The following is an 18,622-nucleotide window of genomic DNA, read 5'->3' on the forward strand; positions in this document are numbered from 1 at the left end:
AGGTTGATATTGAGCAAAAACATAGTTGCTACATAACAAAAAACAAGCCTAATGGTAACAAATTTCTGTCAGCTCGATGTTTCTTCCCTATGTAGAAACCTAAAGGCCTAGTCCCATTATGAGTTAGCCCCTATAGTATGGCTCACTGTTGCATGGTTCCAGTAATGTAGGAACCTTGAGACCAAGCAGAGGTAGTTGACCATGCAGTTGATAACTGCACTAGCATTGCCCAGCTTGCTAGCAATAACAGCAGAAAAGTTTCATTCTAACATAGCCTTCTTTCTTTCAAGTGCCAGAACATATATTTTACATTTTAAATAGTCACCATCATTAGGTTGGTTTTGTTTTGCCATCAAGTTGTAGCCAACTTACAGCAACCGCAGTAGGTTTCAAGGCAAAAGGCATTCAGAGCTGGTTTGCCATTGCCTGCCTCTTTGTAGTGCCTCTGGCATTCCTTGGTTGTCTCCCATCCAAATACTTACCAGGGCCGACCATAGAATTGGACCACCTGGGGGAAGGATTTGAGGAGAGGCACCAGCAACTATGCTGCAAAGTCCCTACAGAGCCCCAGAATACCCCCAGATCGATTTTCCATTATACCCTATGAGGACCATTGACTATAATGGTCCCCATTGAGTATATTGGAGCTGAAAATATTCAGGAATCCCATATATTTACCAGATCCCATACCAACATTGGGATTCTGGAATATCTATCAGGAAATACTAATATTTTCCAGCTTCAAAATATATCCAAACCTGGAAAATAATGGGAGGGGGGTGCACACCCCTAGTAGATATTAAAGCAGTTTATTCATAGTAACTCTCCAGTATATTGAGGGAAAGGTTATATTTATCAAGACATTTTGGATGTATCATTATTGTATTGCTATTTGGGATGCGCATTTGTTTCCAAAGGAATGAAAAAATGATCTAGAAAATTGCCTATTTGTGCCATTCACTTGGGCAATTGAAATGAAAGGGAACAAGACTGAATGAATGTCATTTGTTCATTTATCATACTGAAGGTCCTCTCCTTCTCTTCTTCCCTTGCTCCCTCCCTGTCTACCCGGTGATGCAGGCTGGTGCTGCTGGTGCTTGTGCTGCTTTGTAGCCAGCCACTCAGTAGGCAGGGTGGCAGAATCGTTCTCTCTGTCTCCCCTTAGATGCTGTTTATGGAAGTATTTGGAGTACTGTACCTCAATGCACTTTAAGCAATGCGGTGCCTCCATATTATGCCAGAATCTCTGAGGATTATGCTCCCCACACTATACCGAAGTGCTCGGGGCTCTGAATTACTCTTGATAGGCCTAACTCAGATACAGGTGTGCTCCTGAGAAACCTTATGCATCTGATTAGCTTTTCTATATCAGATCATTAATCTCCTAACAAGAAACAAACCCTTACAATGTGTCCTTGTTCTCTGTAAGTACTGTGTACAAGTGAGCACTATTGAAAAAGATTTGTTTCTGTTAGATTCTTTAAAAAATAACTAGTAACATTTTTAACATTGGCTAATATAAAATAATATGGTATTAGCGTTCATTAATTCTGCAAAGATAATTATTAGAAAAGTGAGCAATTATATGTCTTAGCAAACCTGGATCACAGGCCAGGAGCCTTCTCTAAGAAGAAGCCAATAATCAATTCAGACATCCATATGTGTAGGCTTTTCCAAATAATTTCTAATGAAAATTAAGTGTTCCAATCACATACTTTTGGCTAATTGTTTTATAACTTTAAAGATATCTATACTCAAATATTTTCTAAAACTATATGAAGAATATCAAATATTGTAGCAGAGAATTTTTTAGAAGTCCAGTAGAACTTTAGGATTATCTACATACACAGGAACAGATCTATATGGACACGCCACAAGACCCTTGACCAGGGATTTCTAATCTCTGCCCAAAATATTTTAAGTTATTTTGCATGTTGTCTGTGGAAGAATTTATTGGATTGTGGTGGCTGCTGCATAATGAGCGGCAAAACCCCCCAAACCCTCTTCAGCATTTTGACTGCTTGTTGCATCTGCCTGCCCCTGAAGTCAAAAGATTAATATCAGGTAATAAAACGTCATGGAAAAGGTGTGGTGGAGTTCACTATGAATTTTAAAATCTTATGATTTGTTTAACTTATTGTACTGTTGCTTTTTTATCTAAACATGCTTTCCCTTCATTTTATACCCTTTATGAACACCTTATCCCTTTGTCATGTATTTCATCTATCACTTTCAAGTTTGCTATTTGTTTCACAAACCCCATAAACGTAAGTAAAAATGCATCTTCACAAGAAAAAGAGAGAGAAATATTAATTTAGAAAGGATGTTTAAGCAAGAATTATTGATCTTTTAAATATTTATTTAGCTGATACTTTATAATTTCAACTTCTTAAATGAAATATATATTCATCTAAACACTCAAATTATTAGCTTATTATATATTATTATTATAAAACTGGTTTTGTACTTCCAAATAGCAAGAACTTGATTGAACTCACTGTTGTGATTTCCTCATGTCATGATAGCATTTTATATTCTGAAATATATTGTTCCCTTTGAAGTTGTTCCAGTCCTAATGTTGAAGACAGGTTATATGTTTGAAAAAAAATTCAGAATGCTCTGTTTCACTATTGATGGACATTTGTCGGCCACCATACTGATAATAATTTTTAAAGTTTCCAATATGTAAGTATGCATCCATTAGTCACTTACAAACTTGTATTTTCAAAAGTGCTTGTAAAGATACATGAGAAGGAAGAGCAACCATTTATGACACTCTGTTCACAGTTGCGCCCTTCTAACCCCATTGACTTCAATGGGCTTATAAGAGTCTAACCCTGTTTCGGAATTCAGTGTAAATCAGATGTCATGCTATTCCAATAAAACTATTAAAATCCTAGAGATGTGAGTGTACAATTCATGTATACTTTAAAGTTCGCCATGGGACAGTTGATTTGTCTTCTGTAGTATTCATTTTAGCCACAAATTTATTCATTTCTCCGTGAGAGCTCTGCCTTTGTTTTGCAGGTCTCACTGTTAGCACAATAGTCCCCTTGCTTCATTTCTTCCACTGAATTTTTTTTTAAAATCTAGTTTCACTTAGCTTCAAAAATATCAGCAATGTGAAGGGGGAGAATCTGCCTTCTTGAGGAAGAGAACAGGTTAATTTTCACAGTCTTACCAGACAAATGGTAGAATGTAATATTCTGCATCCAAGTCAGTGTGTTGAGTCCTTCCTGAATGGAAACTGTATGTCAGTGTGAACTACTGAATTTACTCCCTTGTTGATCTTGTATTTTGTAGGCATGCTTTACGTAACCACAGTTAGAAAAAATAGATTTGTCATGTTTGCATGAGTATGTGATTTTTGTTTTTCTGTGTACTGGTGAAAGTGTTTCACAGTTTGTGTATCAAATTTAGGATTTAAAAAAACTATATACCTTACATCTTGGAGTATGCAGTGTTCTTTTGCTCCAAAGGAAAGCACTGTTTAAAAAGAGAATTTAGGAGCAAAGTAATCTTGATCCATGTGTGCTGTCTTTTGTGAATGGGACATTCAGCTAAATTTGCATAGGATTACATCTGAGGTCCTTTGACTAAGCACTTTACCACAGTGGAATGGGACCACCAGTGGGGCAGTTAGGTAATGTAAGTCTCTGTTTTTAATATGGGTTACCCCTTTAGGTGATGCTTCAAATGCAAAGCTGCAGCCTGCTTTTAAAGGGACTCCTTGTTACTTTTGAGGCCTCCATAGGTGGGTGCCGTGGACTTCTGCCACCAAGTCTGGCCTGATGCCACCCTTGGGGACCACCACGACTTCCTGCTCAAAATGCTCAAGGCTATGTGGGAGTGTTAAGCAGAGGAGAGGGTTCTCCTTTGGCCCTTTAGAGCTTCTAGTAATACAGTAGATCCTGCTTCTAATGCTGTCATTCAAAGACAAAAGGGGCCCACCTGGCAAATTGCCTTCTATACTATAACTGCTCAGTATATAAGAGCATCTTTGTCCTTTACATCTTGTTATTTTATTTAATTCAACAGATTTATAAATTAAGACCGTTTATGGAAAGTTTTGCTAGCATGTAGTACAATAATTCCAGGCTTACCAGCCGTCAGTTCCCAGTGGGATTTCCCCCCACTTTTGGGGTCTTCAACCCACTACTAGCAAGCTGGCCAGCAGGGGAAACCCCACCCCAGACAGTGATGTTGTGTGATGTCCCCGACACTATGTCATCACTTCCATTATTGCACAGGTGACTTCATGGCAATGCTCTGTGGGTGGTTTTTGTTTTTGTAAACTCTATGGTTTTGAAGCCAAAAAAACTATAGAGTTTTCCAAAAAACAGAGCATCATGTGTGACATTGTTGACATCACTTCCAGGTGATGTCATCATGTTGGGCTGTCCACCCCCCGAATGCCACCATGATGGCGAGGGGATCTGACAACCCTAAATCATATTTACTGCCAGTTCTTTTCCCTTCAAGATAGCCACTTTTCCCCCTATGTTCATTTTCATGGTTACACCCAGAAATTGCTCTTATTTAAATATAGATTCTAATTTCTCCTGTGCCCCTCTTTCTCTCTATTTCTCAATGTCCAATAATGCTGAATTCATTTCTCTGGGTTCAGAAAACACATCTTTGGTATAAAAGCCATGCTGCTTTGAACTCATTCCTTTCTGGTTGAGAAAGATTCTGTTGGTAAACCAACTAAAATTACGTGTGGCAACAGTACTTTCTTTTTTATTACTCAAAAAGCAAGGGAACCTTATTGCCATGTTTGATTTTTGCATATGCTGTAACTGTGCACTCACACCAGTGTCCACCTCTGTGCAGGAGTACACACTTGTGTAAATCTGCAGTTCTGTTTTTGTTTTTTTGTTTTTTTAATTATACAGACATTAGAATCTGCATCCTTACTAGCATATAGAAAAATCTCAGAAACATTGCAGCCAACTGTGTAAGTATTTTTTCGTTATTTAGATTACAAATATGGATAATCTTGTAAAACTAAAGCTAAAGAGAATCAGAATGGAAGAAAAAATTGATAAGAGAAGCATATTTCCTTCAAATTAAAAAGAAAACTCCGTATTTTCTATGGTATCAAACAAAATAAGTATTTTGGTGCCGTTAATCATATATACATAAAATATTTTGAAAAGCATATTCCAGATTATAAAATAATTTCAATTTTTCGGGTTACCTCTTTCCAACTGAATCCAAATATTTTGTGCTAATATTGAATTTTAAGCAAAGGAAGTAGCTATATACTGAAACAGTAAATATCTACCCTTCAAAGCTTTATGTGTTGTCTCAGCACATTTGATATTGGTGCAAATTACTAAATATTTTCAAAAACATAAAAATAAGCTTTCAAAATATATTTAAGTGGAAGTAGACTTCACAAAATATTTGGAACTATAGATGCATAAAATAGTCATTATAGGAAGCTTTACTACCTCACAATTAAAATGTATATGTGTGCAATATGGATGATTACATAATGCCTAATATGAAACATTAATTTAAATATGTTTTGAACTAAATTGGATTCCCTTTTTTTTGCAAAATCAGGTTCCCTAATCTATATCGTGCTTGCTGGAATTGTTAATTATACATTCACAGTCACACAGTCGCAGAACCTTTATTGGCATAACAATTACACATTCATAGGTGTTGTAAATAGATGTATATTTTTGTCTTCTGCTTAACATTTGAGCTCCTTCTTGTAATGGAGGACTTTCATAGAGCCTTCATCTTAGGAAAAAGTGGGTTGGAAAAATAGTTGTGAAAACAAGATACGAACATAAAATGAGGATGTTATTGGCTTGCATCTGTGCATGGAAGGCACACAGAGTTTTCTTGTGGTCCTCTCAGTTCTAGAAGATTACTTCTGACTGGGATTACTGGACCCAGATGAACTAATAGCCAACTAGGTCAGTGGACTGGAATGAGAAAGGACAAATAAAAGAGATTGTCATCTCCTTCCAGTGGAAATGCATTTGTGGAAGAGGGAGGGGGAACCTCCACACTGGTCTTGCAACCTCAGTAATGCTTTTGAAGATCTGAAGAGCCTATAGAACAGGAAAAGATTGTGGGAAACTCTGCTTTTTGTTCACAGGTGGGGTAAAGGGTGTTTCGAGGGTTAGAAATTTGGGGGAAACTTAAATATATAATAATTTCTTTTCAAGCTAGCATTATTTTACAACTTTAGCATTAATGGCATAATTTATAATTAGCCTTTAAAATCATACTGTTTGAGACATCACCAAAATTTACACATAAATGCTTTATAGTGTAATCTTAAAGCAATGTTTAAATTCTTCAGAGCCCATTGTCTTCAATGGACTTAGGAAGGTATAACTGCTCAGGATTGCACTGTTAGTCTTCAACAAGCAAAATGGCAAACATACCCAATACTAGAGGAGGAGCTACAAACTGCTGTACCCCTATGCTGTGCTAGCACATGGATCCTAGGCGTTGCTGTAAGAAAAGTAAAGGCTGAAAACAGAAAATACAAGTTTTGTAACAAACAACTTTAATGTGTTATTTGTACAGAAACAGTTGCACAATATGACTGCCAGCATATTTTAAATATTGAGTTAAATTTTATAACATTGAATTCTTCAGTAGTTTATTGATGTAAGCATCATAGCATACTAATTGTGGACAAAATAAATCACATTTAAGCAATAAATATATGCTTGAAAATATGTATTAGATGCTTATACTTTATACAGAAATTATTAAGACATGATATAGAATGTCTAACATAAAAACTTCCATACTACACATTCTGAGTCAAACCTAGTCTTAAAAGGTACTTCGCTCTTTCAATTTGGAGGGGTCCCCCCCACCAGTGCTACCTAAGTTTTTCAATTCTTTCCCTGAAAAAATTGGGAACCCCCTTTTTCGGTGGGGGGGGGGAATCAGGAAAAAAAACTTTCCAGAATTTTTCTATTCCCTTCCCTTCTCCCAGTTGTCACACTTCAAACTATTCATACAGTATAAATTATTGCAAGGTGGTTTGATACCACTTGTGGAAAATGTTTTGTTTAAGATATTAAAATGGAATTTTCATTTTGGAATAATGTTTTTATTTCCTTGTATCATTCTAGATTATTGTTACATGTATCAGCTTTTGACAACTTTTAGACTCATCATATCTAACCTCATCACTTAAAGGTACTTTTGGTCCATATGGAGAGCATTCTTAAACAGGTCTGCTCTGAATCCTAACCAGGTCTATTCAGTGGGCCTTACTTCTGGGAAAATATTCTTAGGATCACACTAGTAGACTGACAAACAGAAATCTTACCTAGGCATGATTGTAATTGTTTGGTTTATCTATATTGCCTTGCCAAGTTTTAAGAAAATCTTGCCATACTTTTTCAACTAGAACACTGGAAACATTCTTTGGTCATTTGGCAAGACTATACAAGTGGGTACTAACAGAATGTTTTTAAGATATCAGTTAGTAAATGGTCATCTGTATGAATGTTTGTGTTTGCTGTGTTGGACCATTAAAATCCAATAACCTAGTATGGGCATATTTTAATGGGGTAAAATAATACCATGGGCATTATCTAAAGTTCAACACTTTCAAATATTGCCATGGGGATACAGCAGGAGAGTTATGTCTCCTATTGAAATCAATGGGACTTACAAGAGCCATGAATTTTATATTTACCCAAGAGGAAGATTACCCTGAATGTACAATAACCACTCCACAAAATTTTCCACATTTTTCTTTTTTTTAAATGCTGAACGTACTTGTAATTTGTATGAGAATGTCTGACACCCCCTTGTTTTCTTAATGTCACCAGCTGTAAAGAAAAGAAAAGCACTAGTCTTCCATTTTGGTAAATATAGTAAATATGCCTGAATCTTCTAACGAAGTGTGTTGATTTACCTTTGTATCCCATGAATATCTCTTGCCTCTTCTGATTCAAGACTGTACACTATTGTTTTCATGTTTTGCATTTTTACAATGTTATGCAGTACAGCAGATGCAAGTTTTAGTTATATTTTGAGTATTTGTTACCTAGAATACAATGGGTTAAAAGGAAATAGAGATTATTTATATAAACATAAGAACTATATGTGGTTTTCATTTGCCATTGTAACAGTTGTATAAATATACAGTAAAATATTAGATAATTCATTCATTGGATTAGGGTTCTAACACTGGTGACCCTAATTGAGTAATTGAATCCAGTCCATTTTTTGTTTAGCAGGAAACTATATATAACACTTTATCAAAATATTTCCCTTAAATCTGTCATAGTCACAGTTATTTTCTTTGCATTACATTATATTTGCTTACATTGTATTACAAGTGATTTTTGATGCATATTGTGAAATAGGCCTGATCATATTTCCTGGTGCTCCTCAGGCTACTAGGTATACATACAAGTGCTATTCATTTGCATTGCAATATTGTTTTTATAAGGTTTATGGTAACTAACTAGAAATGGATGTCAAATTCATTTGTTATGAGGGCCAGATCTGACATAAATGAGACCTAGCTGGGCTGGGCCATGTGTGTCATAAAGTATAATGCCAGGTAGCAGAGATATAAACCTTATAGGACACAAACACAACTAAAGGGTTTTTTTACTTTAAGTAAAACATGCTTAAAACATTACCATGTTTGCAATATTTTGTTTAACAGTTTCTGATAACTGACCCCTCTTGCTCTCAATTATTGCATCAAAATCTGCAGACAATGTCTGTGCTGTAACGATCTTGAGTATGCTGTTCATGTGTTTATCTGTAAGCTGCAAGCCTACTTTTGACTTATTGAAATGGCTGGGCATTGTGAGCTTTTGTACATAAGTGCTTTGTGTGCTGGTCAAGAACGTGTGAAGGCACCATAGACTGAGGGGTATGTATTTATCTATAAAACTATAATCTTCCCCAGAAAAATAACTGCTATGAGACAGCGCAAGTATAGAGAGACGGCCAGTATAGTGATCACTATCAGTCTACTATCTGAAAAGCAGGACCTGATCTAGGAGGGGAGGGCAGAGGGGATGCTTGCCCCGGGCACCAACGGAGGGGGGGGCGCCAAATTGGGTATAGAGTCCGTTGTATTCTATGGGCCCATAAGATAGAATGGCCCATAAGGAGGCGTCATTTTTTAATTTTGCCTCCTCTCAAAAAAACATGTAGATCTGGTCCTGCTGAGAAGCCTGGGATCAAAATTGGCAGTCCACACAGGAAATGTACCGGACACACACTCTCAGCCTAATCCACCTCACTGTGGATTGTGATTATTCCTCATCTAAACTGTTTCCATTGCTTTACTATTGAAAAATACTGCATCAAGGCATGAATACAGTGAAAAGGGGAAGGGAACCCAGTCGGACCCAGGAAAGCCCTGACAAAACGAGCTTAATAACAGAGAGAGAGAGAGAGAGAGAGAATAGCAAGGCAGAAAGCTCATACTTTGAATAAAACTGTTAAAGCTCTTAGGGATGTTTTCCCCATTTCTCCTGTAGAATTGAAGCAGCCAAGCAAAGCAGCCTCTGCTCTTTTTCTCTTCCCCCTCCTTTTTCCCCAAGGGAGGAGGAGGGAGGAGAAGCCGCAGCCAATGAAGGGGCTTGGTTCTGTAGCTCTGCTGTTTGACTAAGAGAGCCAGGCTGTATCAATCGCAAAGCAGAGCTACAGTGTGTAGCCTGTCCATTGGCTGAGGCTCCTCCTCCACCCTTCTCCCTTGGGGAAAAGGGAGGGGGAAGAGGGAAAGAGCCAAAGGCTGCTTGGCTTGGCTGCATCACATGGAAAAGCACAAAAATGGCAACCAAAGAAGCAGGCGAGAAACACAATAATGGCTACTAAAGGAAGCAGGGAAGGGAGAAGAGAGCAGACAAGGACCATTTGTTGGCGGGCCTGATTGGAGCCCTCTGGGGGATGGATTAGGCCTGCAGGCCACATGTGACACCCCTGGTGTATATTATATTTGGAATGGAACTATCTGATTTCAAGTAGCATACATTTTAGCAAATTCATTTTGTTTTACCGGACTACACATTTTCAAACCAATCATGACGTTCCACAGAGTGTAATAAGCTGAAAGGGCAGCACAGTATGCCCATCATTTCACTACATTGCTATTGGTTGGTACAAGTTAGCTGAAACAATATTTTTATAAAGTATGCTTCATTTTTTTCAGACTTTATGCCTGGAAAAAGGTCTATAATGTGCAATATACATGGTAAATTTTCTTAGAGCGCTTTGATAATCTGTTGCTGTCTTAAGAAAAAACAATAATCTTCCTCATAACTGTAGTACAGTGAAAAGCTATTAATGGCTTTGTAAAAGGAAAACCTACATCTAGTCAAAGTATCAATTTGTTATGCACTGGAACTGGAGTTTGGCCTTAGGGCCAGCAGAGACTTGGCTGAGCTGGAGACCCTAAAACAATAGCCACCTGGATTCAGGAAGGAGGCCCATCAGGGATTGTTAGGCTAGCTATTAACCTATAGTTGTGTGTAATGGGATTATGGTAATGGGATTCAGGAAGGAGGCCCATCAGGGATTGTTAGGCTAGCTATTAACCTATAGTTGTGTGTAATGGGATTATGGTAATGGGATTCAGGAAGGAGGCCCATCGGGGATTGTTAGGCGAGCTATTAACCTATAGTTGTGTGTAATGGGATTATGGTAATGGGATTCAGGAAGGAGGCCCATCAGGGATTGTTAGGCTAGCTATTAACCTATAGTTGTGTGTAATGGGATGATGGTGATGGGTTTTTGGGTGAGGAGGTTTGCATGCATATAAGCAGGGCCGCTGGTCCTGCCAGACAGTTCTGTTCCTATCTCACTATGCTGAATCACTGAATAAAGAGCTGAACTCACTATCTCTTGGGTGTCCTCATGCTTTGAACCCAGTACATTTTATAATGCATCATTAATATCTTTATACTGTCTTTTAAAAAGGTGAAATATAAATGAACAACAAGCAATTTTGGCAGGAAATGTCTGTATGTTCTTCCAACTAGAGAGATCATTGCCCCCCCCCCCCCCGAATTTGTTGGGGTCTGTGTTTTTTTCTCAGTTAAAATTAATCTATGCCCAGAGTTTCAAATTCAAAAGGACCATTCCTGAGTTTATTTCTAGTGGCTGTGGCAGCAATTTACTGATATGGACCAAACGAGCATTGCAATCTAGAGTTAAGTTATACCATTTTAAGCCCATTTATTTCAGTGGACTTAAATGGTGTAGTTCTGTTTATGATTGCAGTATAAATTGCTTGTTTTTTCTTCCTGTGCTTCATTAGTGACTATGTTAAGTTAAATGTATTTAACAGTCTATCACAAAAACACTGCGCAGTGGAATACAAATTATTATTTTGATTGGTCCTTAAAACCAGACATCTCTTAAGATTGAGAAAATGATTAGGCCCTTTGATTTCTGAATAGTGGGAGTGTAACTCTGAAGTATTCCACTTTGGAGAAAGTAGATGACAGCTTATCTTGAAATTAATATAACAGGATAAAAAGCTGAGTCTAATCATATAGCCTTCCTATTTTCCCACTACTGCGTTCTTTTATGAGATGTATCTATCAAGCTTTAAAACATTTAATGACGTTGGAATGTAAAAGGACATTGGACAATTTTTTAGTATTAATGAAAAAAAATATATTGAACTGTGATCGGTTAGTAGTACCTTTAGTATTGAACTTAAATCTATAACTTCGGGGAAGTCAACATTGGAGGGAGGGGGGATTGAATTGCCATATGGGTTAGTATAAACATTTTATTATTAAGTCTTGTAACCATATGTTATCAATAAATTGTTAAAACACAAAAACATTTAATGACGTCTGCAAACAGAGATGACACTGTAGTAGGCCATCTTGATGGGAAGATATAAGAAGGGATAGTATTAAATTGTTGTACATTAAATGTATGTCTTGTCCTCAGGGTTAATCAGGGGGAGGTGCACATGGGCCACATGGCCTGGGCCTCAAGTTCAACGAGGGGCCTCACATTTGGACAATAATTAATGGGGGGGGGGGGTAATTTGATATATTTTAGAATGTGTTTTATGCTCATTATGTACTACTATGTTTAAATTTTTTAAATGGGTGCTGGCCTCAAGATCTGGAAGTGCCCTGGGCCTTTCAGTACCTCTATGAGAGCCTGCTTATCCTACAAGACATTGCTCACATTGATGAGGACTTGTAATCCTGGAGGCACTGAGGAATTCCAAGGGAACACTATGAAACTAGGACCTTCTTCATGTGCTTATGTGTAGACTTTATTTATGGCTGGGTTTCAGTTGAGGGATATATAATGAAACTACCTTTTTACCCTTGGTTTTAGATGGGAATGTGTTAACTATTAGTGTAAGCTGCCTTGAACCAGGAGGAAAGTTTTAATAAATGAATAAAAATGAATAAAGTATCTTTTTACATTCTTAGAAATGTTATTGTTCAGCAAAGTTAGAATATCAAGTAAACCATTTCTTCCACAACTTTTACTGAAGTTAACTTGATATCTCTACAGAGCATGAGTGAACATTCTATCTGTCAAGCTCTGATTTTGATTTAACAGTACTGATTACTATCAGGATATGGATTCTGCTTTTCTTCTTAGGCTATTTTCATTTGTTTCTTCTGCAACCTTTTAATGGAATATATAGGTCTCTTGAAAGGTAAGGTTAACTATTTCAAGCCTGGTGTATGTAATGTAACAAATTACTCCAACTCTGTTCATTATATTTTCCTAATAATGAAGAGAATCAGTGTTTTCATTAATCAAATTCATTCCCCATTCATATTCAGGAATCAAGAATTAAGAAGTTTAACAGACTAATTTCACAGCATACCACAAGCTATTCCTTTGGAGAAAGAAAGTGGCCCTTTTTAATGCTTGCAACTTTTTCTACATTGCTTCAAAACTGGGGGCTGAAGTTTTTGCTACTGAGAAGCTATGCACGATGGGCAAAATGCACTTCCTCAGCTGGAGACATCCTGCATTTAAACCATTTACTGCATCATGTATTCATGCCAGTTACATCATTTTATTTGTCTGTCCCATATGACTGGGTTTACTAAAAGGACAGTGAAACCCACATTTTTTTTCAGAAATCTGCATGTGTGGTTTGTTTTTCGGTTGTCATTCCAAATTATGTTAACTGCATTTTTTTAAACTTTATTTTTTTTTCAGTGATGCAGATGACCACAAACCTCTAAAAAAAGGAAGCAGGACCCCTTCAGACAGGACTGTGAAAAAAGAGGACAGCGATGATAGTTTAGTTGACTATGGAGAAGGTGTCAATGGACAGTTCAATGAGGATGGATCCTTTATTGGACAATACAGTGGTAAAAAAGAGAAAGAACCTGCAGAAGGAAATGAAAGTTCTGAGGCTCCTTCCCCAGTCAACGCAATGAATTCATTCGTCTAAATAAAGAAAAAAAAAACAATTGTGCCACCATTCCAACATTTTTGTTGTTTTTTTCAAGCACTTGTACATTCTTCTGTATTGTTGAACATGAAAGAAACCAATGTTCTACACAACAAAAGTGTTTATGCTCTAAGTAAACAGAGGTCAAATGGTCATGCTACACAACAACAGTAAATGATACGTTAGTCTGAGCCAGAATGCAAAACTGGAAGCATTTTGCACAAAAATTGATTTTATATTAAAAATTAAAAAGAAATAATGAAGAATGTTGAAGGTAACAGTATAATGCATGCAAAGTGCTGCATATTTCACAGACAAAGCTGGCTATGCCACTGAAAGTTGTTTTGATACTTTGTGATGCAGTCCTCAATTGAATCCCCAAATATAAAGCCAATTTTCATTGTTAGAGTGTTAAGTAGTACTAAATAGAACTTCAATGTCTTTGTGGACATTGTTGTGAAATTGGTGACTTAATGTCTAGCTATCATTATGTCTTTTTTGCAAGACAGTTAGGAACAGTATGTACAGTATATGATTGATAAATGACTTTTAAGTATGACACTTGCATTTGCTGATGCTTATTGAGACCCTGATATCTGCTCTTTGTCCTCTTACTTCATAGCCTTTTTATCTATCAAGTATTACTGCAGTACAGTGTTTTGTTTTGGTCATCCTATGTATGTTGTATTTTTTTTAGGGCATAATACAGTATGCATTGTAATGCATTTGGAATTTGTACAGTTGTGGAAGTGAAATTTTAAAGTGAGATAAAAATGATTCCAGAAACATACAGGGCAGAATACATTCAGTGCCTTCAAATAATGTGCATTCCATAATGTACTGTAATTGGGCATAACCCACTTGGAATTTTTCCTATGCAAGTTACACTGAAACGAAGAGGAATTGCAAAAGAATTGTGCGCCTTCATGCATTTTAGTGGGGCATGGCAAGGAAAGGTATCCAATGGATTGTATCCCTGTTCAGTCAGTTAGTACAATGGCATTTGATTGATAAACTGCCATCATTGCCAAAGTAATCTAGTTTGGGGTTTCCAGTGCCCAAATATGGTAGGAAAATGGTTTGGTTGAAACAAAGAATAAGTATTTAAGTTATACCAATGCTCATTAAGGTTTCCTTTCTGTAATGAAGGTAAAAAACTACTGTGTAGAGAAGCTAATGCAGCCTGTTTTCATTGCCTTACACAGTTTTACAGATAAATGGCTGAATTAGGGTACTGAAGAAACAACATGAAGAAACAAAACAAAAATTCTCTTAATGATATATTAAAACCTCGTGTTCACAACAGCACTATTTGAAAAGCTGGAGTTCCATTGACTACTTAATGGGGCAGCTTTTAACATGATGTTTGGCATGAAGAGGTATATAGCTCACAACAAAGCCATGACATTCAATTTGATAAGTAAGTTTAGTCACAGCCATTGCCATCTGTTAGAAAATTACACACACACACACACACACAATCTATATCACAAAAATGGTTTACCTCCAAATATGAAATTTTATATAACAACCTATGGTTGAAGGAATGCTCAGATTCATTTGCCAATAAATTGGTTTTTCATAACTTGCATCAAGTTTAATTTTAAGTAAGCTTTTGATATGTAGATATTTTGTTGAATTTGTAAATACACTTAAAGTGTAGATGCTATATGCTTCTAGGTGTTACAAATAAAAATACTTTTTTGTTGTACTGTGTAAGAAGTACTCCAGCCAGTGAGGTGCATGGTATTTTAAAGCATCTACTAAATATTTATGAAATGAAAATGAGATATAATGAGATGTTCTGCTTTCTGGCTGCAGCTTTTCAGGTCATGTGTCAATCAACTAATATCTGCTACTGTGCAGCTTCCATTCATTTTCTCTGAGCCCCCAGGAGCCTGTTTAAATGAATGGCTATTGTACCAGCAGCCGTACTTAGTAGGTTGTGCCCAATGTTATTAGTGTGTCTGTATCAGTAGCTGACACTGGATCACAATCCAATTTTACAGCTTTGATGCACAAACTGTATTTAAAGCACAAATTTGCATTAACCATCTTATAAACAGCCCAAAAACTTTGCAAGAAATTTATAATTTCTCATGTCGTATTTTCACAAAAGATAGCAAAAATAATAATCAGTTGTACAGCACTGATTACTAAGCACAAGCAAGAGTACATTCCTACCAGAATTTGCCAACGGTATTGGAGACAAACATACAATTATCCTTTAAATATAGATGCTAAATTTATCCATGCATGTGAAGATGCACAGAGAAATCACTTCTGTAATAGTGCAACACATTTTGTATGAAAATAAATGTGGTTTTAAAGTTTCACTTGCTGTTCAGTTTCTATACAATAATATATAGCAGACTAATATATCCCCAAATGTCCTCTTGGGAAATGGAAGTACATGATTCTAAGTAAGATTATGTAAAAGCAGCCTTTGATGTACACTCTTATTTTATGCATTTGTTCTCTTGAACTCACCCTTGGTACCGTCTGCTCATATGGATTTTTTTTTTAAAGGTCACATGGAAAGATGATAGAAAGATGATTACTCCTGCAAATAGAGCTTGTAGATGTGATTTTGGCCACTTCTTTCACACTGCAGCTCTTATTCCTTGGAGAACCCTCACAGGTGGGGGAAAATACTTTCAAAAAGAGACTTCCTCCTAATTTTGCTTCAGGTATTCTCACATTTGAACTCTGAAAATATTTGTTCATATATTACACCGGAAGCATACCTAACCACTTCTTATGTCCTTTCAAACATCCAAAGGTAATGCTGGCTTGGATTTTAGATCTGCCAAAGCCTAGCTACTTTGAGGAACATAAATGTCTTGAGTATCAGAAATAGTACTGGAGAATAAGTAGATTGAATAATACAAACAGTTTCACACATTTTGATCTCATCTGAACAATGCAGGCTATTAGATGACACATTCATTTGGAAGAAACATACAGAACAATGGTCCATGCCTCATCCAAGTTCTTAAGGTTAGTAGATTTTGCCAGATCTCCCACAACTGAAATATATTTTTACTCCAGTGATTTTGCGCAAAAAAAAAGTATGTTAAATGTAAGAGAACCCTGAGGAGCAGTATCCAAGGAGCAAAGAGAGAACATTCACCTGTTTCTGCAGAGACCACATAGACCACAGATATCATGAGAAAAATGTTTAAAGTCCCCAAGTTCTAATTTCTGTGACCCGGAGTTTGGGGATCCTGAGCAAAATGTACCCATATCATACTGCAACTTCAAAGCAAAATGAACTAACCCTTTCAAAACCCTTTGTGTACCAACACACACAGTAAGAATATACTTTTCAGCATAAACCCCTGAAGAAATTTTCACTATAGCTTTTTGAAGATGTTTTATATTGCAGCATATGGATGTGTTTTTCCCTAGATTCCTTAAATCTTAATGTCTTAGACTTGTAAAAAAAAAACCCAAAATATTTGTGTTCATAGTCTTTGCAGGATAGGGGTCTTCATGTATTAGAGGCAAATTAAGCAACAGGAAGCAGAGCACAGTAGTAAATTCTCACAATGGTGGGAAACAGCAGTGGGTTATGCATAGATCAATACTGAAAGTGCAGAAAAGGGCAACTAGAATGATTAAAGGGCTGGAACACTTTCCCTATGAAGAAAGGTTGAAACGCTTGGGACTCTTTAGCTTGGAGAAACGTCGACTGTGGTGTGACATGATAGAGGTTTACAAGATAATGCATGGGAAGGAGAAAGTAGAGAAAGAAGTACTTTTCTCCCTTTCTCACAATACAAAAACTCGTGGGCATTCGATGAAATTGCTGAGCAGACAGGTTAAAACGGATAAAAGGAAGTACTTCTTCACCCAAAGGGCGATTAACATGTGGAATTCACTGCCACAGGAGGTGGTGGCGGCCACAAGCATAGCCGCCTTCAAGAGGGGTTTAGATAAAAATATGGAGCAGAGGTCCATCAGTGGCTATTAGCCACAGTGTGTGTATACATATATAAAATTTTTGCCACTTTGTGACACAGAGTGTTGGACTGGATGGGCCATTGGCCTGATCTAACATGGCTTCTCTTATGTTCTTATACCAGTGCTAATAATTTGTTTATAAATTATCTGGAATTGGATGAGAGATGCAAAGTGGCCAAGTTTGTAGATTATATCAAAATACTCAGGATGGTGGGAACAAAAGTAGATTGTGAAAAGCCACAACAGGATCTCTCCATACTGGGTTGGTAGGCAGATGTTTCAAAGTTAGTGTAAAGTGACATTATTGTGGAACAGCCAAGCCCCGGAGATAGTTCTGATTCCTCTGATAAAAAACAGCTGGATTCCATTACTATCAGCCACCAACCAGTTGCAGCTGAGCAATAAGACAAGGAATCACAGTTAGGAGGCTATGAGGTAGATCCAGGTGGGTAGCTGTGTTTGTCTGAAGCAGTAGAACAAAGTTTGAGTCCACTGGCATGTTTAAGACTAACAGAGTTTTAATCAAGGTATGAGCTTCCAGTGCTCACACAATTCCTCAGATATGAGGTGTGTGTTTATTCCCCCCACCTGGAGCTGACAGTTCAGGGTCAGCCAGCTGCCCTGTCTTCTCCAGGATCCCCAGGTCTGCAAGAGTAATGCTGGCACAAATTTAGAGGGGATTTACAGGTCAGCACACCTCAAAAGTCAGCACCAGCAATCAGTTGCAGAGGAGGGAGAAACATCAGCAGAGCAGACATAAAGCAGCTGTTGCAGGCACTACATAGGGCTCCAAATGTATTAAAGTATGAGGGAGGAGCCCTTCAGTGTGGCTTCAACGTTCCTTTAGAGATTGACCTGCTGCTGCTGCACCAGATTGCTTTTCAGAAGACTGACCTTGGCCTCCTTAGACAATTCTTCCACAATTTCCAGTCTCTGTTTATTAAGCTCTGTCATTGTGCCTCAGATAGCCAGTTCCTGTTACCCACCTGAGTTAACTCTGCATACACTGGCATCTTCCTGAAGCAGAACAGTTTGAAGCCATTCTAAAACACACCAGAACTATGGAGGCAGATGCCGCCTCTTTAACTGACTTTGCTGCTCAGAACCAACATTGTCAGAGCCAACCAACACAGGTATAGCAGTTAACCAGTGCCATAGCCCTGTTACAGCAGCAGGCAGCTCCAGTGCTGTGGTCTTTCTCTCCCCACCGCCCCGGGAAATACCCATTTAATTCCCCAGAAAAGT

The 18,622-nt window shown here is 37.4% G+C and overlaps 1 protein-coding gene across 23 annotated transcripts in view; it reads left to right on the forward strand.

The window, feature by feature from the left end:
- NRCAM (neuronal cell adhesion molecule) overlaps positions 1 to 15,747 on the forward strand; it is a 116,627-nt gene extending 100,880 nt beyond the window's left edge. For 19 of the 23 annotated variants that reach the window (XM_060244923.1, XM_060244902.1, XM_060244911.1 and 16 more), the window contains one exon: positions 13,174 to 15,747. In XM_060244923.1, the coding sequence (XP_060100906.1) occupies positions 13,174 to 13,411 (238 nt within the window). In that variant the 3' untranslated portion in view covers positions 13,412 to 15,747. Of the gene's footprint in view, positions 1 to 4,895; positions 4,958 to 7,115; positions 7,139 to 13,173 lie in introns of those variants that run through there. The other 4 variants (XR_009555732.1, XR_009555733.1, XM_060244912.1 and 1 more) reach the window with 4 other exon arrangements.
- Positions 15,748 to 18,622: the final 2,875 nt, after the last annotated feature.

Source organism: Heteronotia binoei, chromosome 8 (assembly GCF_032191835.1).
Source record: "Heteronotia binoei isolate CCM8104 ecotype False Entrance Well chromosome 8, APGP_CSIRO_Hbin_v1, whole genome shotgun sequence".
Lineage (NCBI taxonomy): Eukaryota > Metazoa > Chordata > Lepidosauria > Squamata > Gekkonidae > Heteronotia > Heteronotia binoei.